This window comes from Doryrhamphus excisus, chromosome 12, assembly GCF_030265055.1.
Source record: "Doryrhamphus excisus isolate RoL2022-K1 chromosome 12, RoL_Dexc_1.0, whole genome shotgun sequence".
Taxonomy (NCBI): domain Eukaryota; kingdom Metazoa; phylum Chordata; class Actinopteri; order Syngnathiformes; family Syngnathidae; genus Doryrhamphus; species Doryrhamphus excisus.
The window spans coordinates 9,699,906-9,712,147 of NC_080477.1; the positions used below are offsets into that span (position 1 = coordinate 9,699,906).

The 12,242-nt window shown below is 41.1% G+C and overlaps 2 protein-coding genes across 2 annotated transcripts; one reads left to right on the forward strand and one right to left on the reverse strand.

Moving 5' to 3' along the window:
* Positions 1 to 518: 518 nt before the first annotated feature.
* Positions 519 to 4,261, reverse strand: zgc:113276 (uncharacterized protein LOC553748 homolog). The gene is made up of 9 exons (XM_058089778.1): positions 4,075 to 4,261; positions 3,791 to 3,978; positions 3,496 to 3,711; positions 2,160 to 2,523; positions 1,893 to 2,026; positions 1,587 to 1,826; positions 946 to 1,107; positions 778 to 867; positions 519 to 689 (listed from the first exon to the last, which is right to left on the reverse strand). The coding sequence occupies exons 1-9, from the start codon at positions 4,259 to 4,261 to the stop codon at positions 519 to 521; spliced, it is 1,752 nt and encodes a 583-aa protein (XP_057945761.1).
* A 3,792-nt stretch (positions 4,262 to 8,053) lies between these two features.
* On the forward strand, positions 8,054 to 12,186 carry il1fma (interleukin-1 family member A). The gene is made up of 7 exons (XM_058089779.1): positions 8,054 to 8,086; positions 8,191 to 8,309; positions 8,646 to 8,742; positions 10,256 to 10,628; positions 11,471 to 11,596; positions 11,686 to 11,816; positions 11,959 to 12,186. The coding sequence occupies exons 1-7, from the start codon at positions 8,075 to 8,077 to the stop codon at positions 12,184 to 12,186; spliced, it is 1,086 nt and encodes a 361-aa protein (XP_057945762.1). The 5' UTR covers positions 8,054 to 8,074.
* Positions 12,187 to 12,242: the final 56 nt, after the last annotated feature.

Here is a 12,242-nt window from a genome sequence, read left to right on the forward strand (position 1 = left end):
AACCTAGCATGTTTTTGGAATGCGGGAGGAAACCGGAGTACCCGGAGAAAACCCACGCATGCACGGGGAGACCATGTAAACTCCACACAGTGATGGCCGAGGGTGGAATTGAACCCTGGTCTTCTAGCTGTGAGGTCAGCGCGCTAACCACTCGACTGCCGTGCCACCCGCTATCCATTCATGGAAAGAAAATACATCACACATCAATGTGTTTTGCTACATTATATACTGTAGCTTGGTTTTGTTTTATTAAATGTGGACAACTTAGTTAGTGTGCCACCATATTTCACATGTTCAACCCCCATAAAACATTGCTAATTGCTTGAGACAAATCCGACTGAGACAGCAGGATGAAGAAGGATTTCGCTTCTTGACGATACACCATTAGTGTCCTTGCATAACCAGCAATATTTAGGATTTTATTAACATTCAGTCATCCATCTTCTATACCACTTATGCAGTTCAATGTCACTTCTCCCACCTAATGCTCAACATGCTCGTATATATATTTGTTGCAGTTAGAGCCATAAAAGACCTTGCATTTGTTGAATATATTCTTCAGTTGTGCATCTCCCTGCACTCGGTTCAGTTGCGTCTATGGTGTTTTTGTTGTGATGACGCTGGATGTCCTTGGCTATTCTCATACTAGCTGCCTGTCCACCTGCCAGGTTTACTGCATGAGGTCCGATCTGTGGAGACGTGCAAGAGGAAGACAGCAAATGAATGATCTGTCATGTAAAGTAATTGTAATTAGTCTTCTACACACAAAAACCTTACTTGAAGAGCAGTGTACTGCCCCATCAGGTAGAGTGGGCACCCGTCTGCCCACTGTAAACTCTCGGAAATACAAGGCCAGCCATCCAGCACCTTTATGGGAACACATTTTCAATGTTGTCATTTTTAGTATCACTTCAAGCAGTTCCTTCACTTTTACCCCAGCCTCACCTGGATAGGGAATTTTTTCATCACTTCAGAAAGCAAAGGGTCTTGTTGCACATCAAGTTTACATCCAGTGGCCAACCAAATCATATCTCCTGTCCAGTGTTCTCCATTGCTGAGGGACAAGCTCCAGGCCTGCTTCTTATAGCACCAGCTGGCTTCATTCACCTGGTCACACATGATTTCTGAACATTCATAAGTAATATCCTTCTCTCTTCACTTAAATAATCTTAATGCAAACATGTTTCTTATACTTGTCGAAGATCCTTTATATGACAGGAATGCTTATTGTTTCTAAGGACCTACTACTAGTCAAAGATTCTCTATATCAGTGACTGTCAACTGGTGGGTCGTGACCAGCCATTTTCAAAGAAAAAGAAAATAAAATGACTCAATGTCGCTAAATACACCTCGTACCAGTGCTATTCGCGTGCTACCCCATGGAGACTTGGTCAAACCTATGGGGTAGGGTGGGATAAGTCACCATTGATGGATTACACTGCTGATGGGAATGTCATGCTAATTCTTTAACATCAAAAAATACAAACAAACCCTTTAACCTTTAACCAACATCTCACCAATACATTTTGGATAAGTTAATGTTCTAATCCAACCAATAATCCGCCATCTTGTTCATGCGCTTTTACCTGACTGTATGACTTCACAACCACCTGCCCTTTCAAAATAAAAGGCTTTAGGTGGATGTAGGCTTCTGGGGTGACGGCCCCTCCTTTCCTTGCCTGTCGAATCATAGCCAGCCGTTTGTGAACGCTCCTTTCATTGTAGAACTGTCTCAGGTGGGCCTGGCCATCCATTTTGATGCCGTGCTCCACGTGGGAATACCGACCCACCAGGCCCTCCACATCACCCACATCAAACTGCTTTAACTGTAAAGATAATAGAAATGTCATAAAAGAGTTTAAAATATACAGTATTGATTTATCTCAGTGGACCTGGAGGTGTTTCCTCATGACCCATGTCACATGACTGGCGCCCTGCTGTAGTGCAATTGAGACCACATGAGCACTGGTTAGACCTCCACCGACTACCATTACTCTCTGGCCTGCCTCACACACGATACACGAGCCTTGACACAAATTAGCATGCAATATTTTTAGGGTGTAGCCACTAAAACACAAGAAAAAGTAAATTACTGCATATGTGACTTAACAAAATGTTGCATCATTGTAAATCAATATTTTTACCTTGTTTGAGGAGACCTTCTCCCTCATAATCCGTGTCTTGCTGAGTTGACAAATAGTGCATCAGGTGCACAGTGTGTTGCAGTCGCCCCTCTGGATAATTCTCCTCCATATTTGTAACCCACAATGGAATGTTTGCCATCTGGGCCCGAGTAGGGCCTGTTGCCATGACAACCCGTTGAGCTTTTAGCATGACGCCATCTTGAATTTGGACTTCGAAATGCTTCACCCTTCTCGTTCCGCTTCCTTTTTTGGCAAAAACTCTGAAACCGTCACTGTCGTCTGTCCTATGTTCTGCAGTCGTTTCCATGTCTTCAGTCACAGGAGTGATGTGTGTAACATTTCCCTTTACAAGCACCTTGTCCAAGTTGTATCTCGCCACCTGTTTGTACATAAGTATCAGGTAAAAAAAAAAAGTGCTTAATCTTAATTAGTTGGCCTAGTAGTATTTGGATAGTAAGAGGGTTTTTAGGATTTTGACTTTACTCACCACATTTAATTGGTAGTTAAAGTGTAGAGTTTCATACAGTTTTAGACCGTTGGGATTTACTTGATATAATTGTAATAGTTTATTCATTCATTATTTCATTCATTCATTTTCTACCGCTTATCCTCAAGAGGGTCGCGGGGGTGCTGGAGCCTATCCCAGCTGTCTTCGGGCGGGAGGCGGGGTACACCCTGGACTGGTCGCCAGCCAATCACAGGGCACATACTATAGACAAACAACCATTCACACTCACATTCATACCTATGGACAATTTGGAGTCACCAATTAACCTAGCATGTTTTTGGAATGTGGGAAGAAACCGGAGTACCTGGAGAAAACCCACGCATGCACGGGGAGAACATGCAAACTCCACACAGAGATGGCTGAGGGTGGAATCGAATGCGGGTCTCCAAGCTGTGTGGCCTACGCGCTAATCACTCGGCCTAATTGTAGTTGTAACTGTCCAAATACTTATGACCCACAGTGAAAATTACATAGTACTTTTGCATGATGGCCAACACTATGATCACAGCAGTGAACACAACAAGCTGTAAGCACACACACACACACACAATTAGTGACTTATTGCATGTCCCACATGCTTTATGACCTTTCCATTCAGTATTGTGACAGGGGAATCTTTAAGTTCAGAGACTGTTCAATTCCAACACCTTCCATTTGTTCACATTTGAAAATAACAAGTAATACAAATGAATCTAGGATCAAATGGTCATCACATTCCACAATGAAGCAGAAAGAAGTTCAAACTGTTGCATGCTTACATCTTTGTTTATTAACCTGATTCTCATATCAACATGTCATGCTGAAGACACACACACACACACACATTGTATATTACAGTCCAACCTGATCTTTAAAGAAATCCGCACTTAGTTTTGCTCCTGGCAGACTAAAGCACACACTCTTCTTGAGTGTTGATTTGATGTTCAGTCGTTTTCTATCCTTCTTGCCAAGTCGCATGTCATTGAAAAAAGCGTTCTCATCCAGAATGAACATCTGGTCTGGAAGACGATGAAGTTCGGCTGAACGATTGTGCTTCAAAACAAACTCCTGCAATGCTTTCTGAATAAAAACACACACACAATTAATTGTTAGATATTATACCTTGCTTGTGTTAATACCAGGGTTTGTGTCATTCTACCTTGTTGACGGGGTCTGTGTGCACCAGTGTGTGTGAGCGCAGGTGAGGGATGTTGAGTGCTATGAACTGACTTCTCCACAATGATGTCCACTCTCCATAGGTGTCAACTACCTGGAAACTGATTGGCGACTTGATGGCACCGTCTGTTAGCGTGGACTTTGCTATATGCCCCTCCGGTGTTGGGCCTCCTAAAAAATAAAAAGGTGGTTCGAGTTCAGAAACTCTTAGCTGTAGGACTTCCTAACCACTTCCAATTTAGGAAAACTACTTGTAGCATACTGTACCATGTGTTACTTTTCTCTTTGTTTTGTGTTGTCTGTGATGGGTTTCCATGTTTAGTTCCAATTTTGGAGGTTCCTTGCAAGATGTGGTAGGATTTATTTCTTGCCCAAGATCTGAGTCTGAGCTGGATAGGAGGCTTGCCAGGGTCAAGGCGTGAGGCCCACTCCCGATTATCAACACATCGAGCATCTCCATCTGGTAATACAGAAAAGTATTGTATGTAATAAACTAGTCTGTTTCACCTGCCCTGTATACATACTTCATAAAAATAGTAGTAAAAGTAACCTGCCATGGGGACAAAGAACATTTTGACTGCTAGCATGCTGATAAATAAGATGAGAACTACTGTTGAATTTGATATTGTCAGAATATACAGCAACAACAAGCAACAAGTTCCATCCATTCGTAATTTAGAAGAAGTGAAGTAACTCACTCATTTGTTCATTAATTTCTATACTTTTCTTGTGGGTATGTGACCCTATCCCAGCTGATTTTGGGTGCAGGGAGAACATGCAAACTCCACACAGAGAAGCCCAAATTGAGATCTTCCTTCTTCCAGAAGGGTTTCATTATATTTTATATTCATATGAGTTATGTCTGTTTGATGCAATTTAATGCGAATGAGCTTTGACCCTTCACTGTGAAAAAAATTGCATAAACAGGCCTTACTTAATTTTAATACCAGCGCTACCCTGTAGTTTATTTGTCAGAAAAAACTTAACAATGACCACATAAGATGTTTGCACACTACTGAATATCACCAAATCTGATCTAAAACCTGAACGCGTTCTTGAAATCAAAGAGACCCTTGCGGGCACTATATTATGACATTATCATGCAGAATTGATCACATGACTATACCTTATGTTGTTTCGATTGCAAGAGTATGTCCTCTTCTGAAAAGTTTTTGTGTCTGAGTGCCACTCGTGGCAGAAGTGTGAGGACCTGAAACATGGCAACAGTGCTATGTGCTTCTCATGTAACTCAATCCACCTCGACATCTACACATTTAGCTGGCTCGTCCAGGAAAGGCTAGAAATAGCTTCACTTGATGTCTATGTGTGTATTTTTAGGACAGTTTATGCCCATGTGGCACAGTGCACAAGTGGGCAGCCTGTCATGATGGAGCTGCTCAGTGCTAAGCTGTAGGAACTACCGTAATTTCTGGTGTGTAATTTTTTTGACCCTTTGTATTGAGTTGTGGACTCCTATAGAGTAGCTACACACAATAACCCACACAGAAAATGTTCTGAACTCACAACAAGCTCAGGGATGGAGTGGGCAAGGCCCCACCACTCCATGGAAGCCCAGGCAGCAGAGATGGAACACCCAGCGCCCGCCCCCAGAGAGCCAACCCCAATTTACCCCGATTTTTTTAAAAAAGGGGGTGGGGAAAGGAATAGATAAAATAAATAAATAATTAAGACAATATACACATAGGGCTGCACGGCGGCCGAGTGGTTAGCACGCAGGTCTCACAGCTAGGAGACTCAAGTTCAATTCCACCCTCGGCCATCTCTGTGTGGAGTTGCATGTTCTCCCTGTGCATGCGTGGGTTTTCTCCGGGTACTCCGGTTTCCTCCCACATTCCAAAAACATGCTAGGTTAATTGGCGACTCCAAATTGTCCATAGGTATGAATGTGAGTGTGAATGGTTGTTTGTCTACATGTGCCCTGTGATTGGCTGGCGACCAGTCCAGGGTGTACACCGTGTCTCGCCTAAAGACAGCCGGGATAGGCTCCAGCACCCCCCGCGACCCTCGTGAGGATAAGCAGTAGAAAATTAAATGAATTATATACATAAAAACAACTCAGACACGCACACACACATTTTGGGGTGCAATGGGACGGGCGAACCAGGGGTCCCAGAGCCAAAGAGAGTAAGGATATAAGGATCCTACTTTGAGGAAAGTCACACAACTCAATTAACCATGATAAAGAAGGGATTACTGTTTTCCATTTCCTTACTATTATTACTGTAAATATGTTGACACTGCATTTTGTGTGTACATCCTGTATACTCCTACACAATCCCATACAGCTAAGGTAAGATAACTAAAATATTAATAACTGCTCTCGTGTAGTGTAGTTCTCATCAATACACAAAATACATAATAAACATACAGTATTACTAAATAAAATTCCTCTCTGACTTTTATATCATGTTACATTGATATTTGTAATACAACACATTGACATCGTAGTCATAAGTGGTTCTGTTTCTGGTGCAACAGTCAATATCAACCCTCACAATATTGCATTATTTTCAGTGTTTGGGCATAGAGAAGTCACATCCATTAAGTTCCCATATCAGTGACATGCTGTTATAACCAAACACTTCCATTTCCTCTTCTCGTAGTCTCTGCTCCTACTGTACATTGTAGACACAGGGCTGCTGAACAATTAGGGAAGAATGTACTTCCATAATAGTATTAGGTGTTCATCGTGTTTAAATAAAAGTACTTCCATGACATATTATTAATCACATTTCTACATTTTTACATAGTAAATGTTAATATTGGACACATAAAAACAGGAAGAGCTGTAATATGTAAAAATGCAGTGATGACCACTGATCGCAGGTGCTTATGAAGTTAAATAAAAAGGCCAAGCATGGCTCTTTATGAAGAACTGCATTATGGGAAATTGAGTGTCTATCTGCACCTCTAATTGTCTTCTATATCCTGATTCGCTGTCGGTCATTGTCAATCAGTCTCCTTCATGCCTCCCTGCCGTGTCTCCTGTGTCATCACTACCTTGCTTGCATTAGGTTGCAAGGTTCTCCCCGACATAACCCACAATGTTGCTGTTGGAAGAATTGTACATAAAGTTATTCTATTTTTACTATATTCTTATGACCTATTTTTACTATATTCTTATGACCTATTTTCTTATGACCTACAAGCATTTCATATCACTCACGTGGCAAAAGTAAGATTAATGCTGTGACGCTTGCACATTTGGTGTATATCATGATTAGAGAAAACAGAACGTGACAGAACATTCTCTCAACAGATAGTTTTATCATACCCTCGTGGACAGGAAATAGCTACATGTGACCCAGAATGTATATGTGTGTGTGAGTGTCTCCGGAAGATCACATGCCAAAGAGGAGATACCCACACACTATGGATAACATGTTGTACGAAAGAACCAGTTTCAACTTGTTTAGTTAAACCCCCCTCCCCTTAGAAAACTTGTGTAACTAGGGCATCCCTGACTAAATAAAAGCATGGAGAAAGGAGACTGTTTCAGAGTTGGTTGGGAGGATTGCAACTGTGCAGTCTCCATCACTCTCCTTGCAAGTAAAAAGAAACTCATCTCTCTGTGTCTTCCTTTGTACAGGCAGTGTTTTTTACAAGTGTTGGGGTTTAAACCTGACAGTTGCCAAAACGTTCTGTATGTTTTGCATGTAGAACGGAGAATGCTAACCATCGCACAAAATGTTCGATTTCTGTACATGCTGAAGGAATGTAGAAGTTATGTGGCTGTAGGGTGCCAGTACAGAGTAAATGAGTCTTCGCTTTGAGGAGAACTGCGACAGGAGGAATATGTTTTAATAAGGATACAAAAACGCTACAGTACAGCAGAATGTAGACAAGACAAAAAGGCATGGTCAGAGGAGTGAAATATGTGTGAGTCACTTCATTATTTTATGTGTCCAAACCTGGAGGTTGATCATGACAATTCAAATGAAGGTTTGCACTTTTTTCGAGTGTTGAAACAACTTTTTCATTTTTGTCATTTCAGAAGTAAATATTGATTGTGACAGCATTTCCTATATTTTTGTAGTATTATATTAGAGTTCTCTTTTCTATCACAATCAGAGGCTGGCTGCACTTTCCCATTCAAAAAAAAAAAATCCCATTTCTGTGTTAGTGGTCCATTGGTTGCAACTTCCGCTTTTTGTCCAGAGCAGAAGTATAAAACCCACAGAAGGTTTCAGACACACATTTGTCATTCGTGGTGCCTCCATTATCATCTGTGGACAGTGTCAGCAACATGGATGTAATGGTGAGTGAGTGACCAATGTTTTCTTTCATTTTCAAAACATGCGGATAAATGAATGCACTGTGATCATTAATGAAAAGGACGTTTGTCTTATTTTCACATGGTAGGAGTCTCTGATTAATGGAAGTGTGCTGATAGTTCACCAGCTCCATCAGGGGAAGCACCAGTATGAAGTGGAAAATGTTGTTCAGTACCAAAAATCAAGTGGACCCAAACAAATGATGAGGTATTTGCACACTTATTTCTGAAGGCTTTTGGTACCAATTGAAAAAAAAACAAACAAAAAAAAAAGTTGTGTCCCAGTTTCAGCCATCCAGCTGTTGGTCAGGATAGATTTGAGGTAAAGTTGAAGAATTCGGATAGAAAACCATTTTGGTGCTTAAAGTTTTTGGAGCAGGGTCGTGTTTCTTGGCCACAGTCCTCTCAGTTCATGTTTGTGGATAACTAGCTTCCGTGGAGCTGCCCAAGACAATCTACCAGCTACAGCCAATCATGATAACTGAATAAGCCCTGGCATTGTCAAGTTGCATTCTGGAACTGTTCATGTCTATTTTTTGGTCAGGCGAGGAGACAAGCTAGTGCAAATAAACGGAACTGACCTGCAGGATTACACCCCCAAGGAGTTGGCTCAGGCCATAGCAGAAGGTTGTCCAAAGTTGGTGAGTTCACATCATGCAGATTCTCGAGTCAGGTCATCATCCATTGACAAGGATTAAAACATATTATTTGGTTATTATGTTGTAAGAGCATGTTGAAGGCCTTGATGTTCATCCACAACATGAAATATAGGCCAAATTCTGACGTTAACAGCGGTAACTAATTGGTTTAATTGATTATGTTAAATTTTTTAATTAACTCAAGCCCCACCTCTCTGTTACGACAGCAGACTGAGGCATAGTGTAGCGCCCCCACAGAGTCTGATGCTCTTTTATAACTTTATTTGGCCTGAACACATCAACAACAGTGCAATTCCAACAATATATCTGTATCTCCAACTCGTCTCTAGTATGTTCAGCATTGGACCAACACTTCCTCATTGTCACTAAATGATCGAGAGATGCATTCCTGTACATTCCGAACATCAAAGCAACGTCCATTATATGTGTATATGTGTTTGTGTGTAGTCTAAATAAAAAGTAAAACAATGAGTTGATATTCTCAACACTCACTTTGCTCGGCAATCTTAGAAAACACACTCAAAATGTGACTTCAATGTAAATGACATGGTATCTTTGAATGCAACCCCTCACTATTAGACAAACTAGTAAATAGATTTTCAGACGTGTGATATCTTTTGGATTGATTTAAGTTTTGCGTTCATTTGGTACTATCAATACATACAAATATATATAATCCTGTCCTGTCATTTATATTTCTTTCAATAAAATAAAGAAAAAATTGACATATTTCAGACATAGCTGCACATGGTGATTAATCATGATTAATTAATTAGAAAAGTGTGATTAATCTGATTTAAAACATTCATTATTTTGACGTTTTTTTGCATTTTTCCCAGTTGGGATTTATTTCTTTTTGATAAAGGAGTACTTGAGTATTTGGTGGCAGAGTTTCAGATAACAACCCATGTTCGATTCCACCCTCGCCCATCTCTGTATGGAGTTTGCATGTTTCCCCGTGCATGTGTGGGTTTTCGCCGTGTACTCCGGTTTCCTCCCACATTCCAAAAACATGTTAGGTTAATTGGGGACTCCAAATTGTCCATAGGTTGTGATTGGCTGTCCACCAGTCCAGTTTGTACCCCGCCTCTCGCCCGAAGACAGCTGGGATAGGCTCCAGCACCCCCGCGACCCTCGTGAGGATAAGCGGTAGAAAATGAATGAATGAGTTCCAGATAACGAGGTTTGCACATTTGGAAGTGAGCCCTGAAAGACATTTTTAGGATGGCTCTTTTTTGTAACACCGGGTCACTGTGACATCACAGACTTCCTTTTGTGGGCGTGCTGGGGTACAAGCTGTACAAGCTGAGTGGGACCAAACACAGTGGAGTGCCCGAAGGTGGACCCTGGGTGGAATAAATTAAAACACACCATTTTGTAAATCCAGCTGTCATAGGTTGAAGGGTCAAAGGGTCGAAAAAGACCATAATAGGTCTCCTTTAAAGAGAAAACCTAAACAGTAAAGTCATGGCTTACTTCTTGTTTCTGTCATCAGACGGTGCACAAGCAAGGCAGTCAAAGTAAAAAACAGCACAAAGATCAGCTGTGTTCAGTGGAGGATGCCCTCCACCCTGTCTCCAAGGAACGTGCTCTGCTACAATTCAGCATGGAGATGCTGAGAGAGGAAGACCTGCAGGAGAGTGAGAGCGGGTCAAGGAATGATGCAGAAGATAATGACATATGCCCGGTTGAAGATGAGGAGAAAAAGCAAGACAACGATCTTCTTGTTGTTACCATGAACAAAACTAGCATCTCTGTGATAAGAGGGAGGGGCTGTGATGCTGGGAGCGCCTGCCGTGGATGTCCTGGGACGGGATGTAGCTTCAGTGACATTGTCATGGTGTCAGAGTCCAGCACTGTGACTCTTGGTGAGTAAATAAAACAGTGTTTATGTGACACGGGCCAGCATTACTGATTCTGAAGGCCCTGGTGGTCCAACAACACTGCATCAGGTTTTCAAAAAACAAAACAAAACGCATTTATTAAAAACAAAAATTAAAAAAAAACTTTGCTTTGGTTCCAATTTTCTACAAGAAAAGCTCTGATAAAACATTCCACTGTTCTCGAATATCTTACTTTTTATTTTTCTACACAAAATAAGATGAAAAATAAATAAACAAATCAAGAACAAAGAAACTCAATCAATCAGTAATAAATAAATAAATATAATAATAATAATAAAACGGCAAATAATAAAAACTTAAGAAACCACATATAGTTGGTGGGTAGACAAATTATTTTTTTTCAGATTAAAATGAACAAAGCATTATTAGAGCCCTGTAGACATGACAAAACACGACTATAGTCACATTTATACTCTTTTTATTTACAACATATTGCGCAACTGCAGGGTCTTGAGACACACGCTAACTCGCAAACTAGAGAGCTAGCGACCTAAACGGTAGCCTTCAAGTTATTTCCCTTAAACTTAAATAGCCAAAAACTTACCACTTCCACACGGATAGGGAGGATAACTATTAACAGTTACTATATAACCTTTAACATGAACATTAATCAAACGTAATAATTTTTTCTGGACACATGATACCATACAGCATCCATATCAAACTTGCGCGGGCCGCACTAACATTAAACTTTCAAATCAAGGCGGGGGCCTCAAACTAGTGTCCTGCAGGCCACATTTGGCCTGCACATTATAGACCCTTGGTGTACTGTAAGTTATGCTTCTTTGCTGTATGTTATGTTCCAGTTTCAAGAGGAGGGGGATCTTTCAAACACCTAAAGTCACTGGACACTCCAATTGAACATGTGGCCTCCAACAAATATCTTCGAGGAATTTGTTCACAGAAGACTCTTTATGCGTCACCTCATCCAGGTATGTCATACTGTTCAACAAACACCACACTGCTTAGGCCTTTATCAGCCTTTGGAGGTAATTTTAAAAACTAAACATTTTGTCCTCAGAGAAAATGACTATCTACTACTACAAGTCCACTTGTTTGACGCCGTATTTCCCAGTGGTGTTGAACTTCACTGGCTCTGACTGCTTCCTTAGGTGCTCCAAGAGAGGAGAGCAGGTGCTCCTTCAAGTGGAGGTATTTACTTTAGAAATACATAGATCCTAAAACGCTGTTTTGTGATGCTGATTGACTTCCAAGTTGTTTAGAAAACTTATTTTGAAATAAAAATGCCATCGAGAGTGGTTAAACCGATGAATCCCCACGTTTGCTTTTGTAGACATGTGACAAGCAGAGACTGAGGAGCATTTCCATGAACGACGAAACCACCCTTTCATACGTCTTCTACATGAAAACTGACCCCACAAGCCAGCGGAGGTTTGAATCAGCCCTCTACCGTGGCTGGTATATCCAAATAGTCACATCAGACGCCACAGATTCTGTGAAAATGGCCGAGCTGCAAGAGCCGCGAGAATGCCAGCCATTCCTCTTCATCATTCAAACATAGAATTAATGCACTGTATTTCAATTCCTTGTGTAGGAAAAACGAATAATTCCAGGAAT

Coding starts and splice junctions, on each gene's coding strand:
- zgc:113276 (XM_058089778.1), bottom strand. CDS start 4,261: ATGCTCGATGTGTTGATAATCGGGAGTGGGCCTCACGCCTTGACCCTG. Junction 3,712..3,790: donor ACACAGACCCCGTCAACAAG/GTAGAATGACAC, acceptor GTTTTTATTCAG/AAAGCATTGCAGGAGTTTGT. Junction 690..777: donor GGCAGTACACTGCTCTTCAA/GTAAGGTTTTTG, acceptor ACGTCTCCACAG/ATCGGACCTCATGCAGTAAA.
- il1fma (XM_058089779.1), top strand. Junction 8,310..8,645: donor GGACCCAAACAAATGATGAG/GTATTTGCACAC, acceptor TTTTTTGGTCAG/GCGAGGAGACAAGCTAGTGC. Junction 8,743..10,255: donor CAGAAGGTTGTCCAAAGTTG/GTGAGTTCACAT, acceptor TTCTGTCATCAG/ACGGTGCACAAGCAAGGCAG.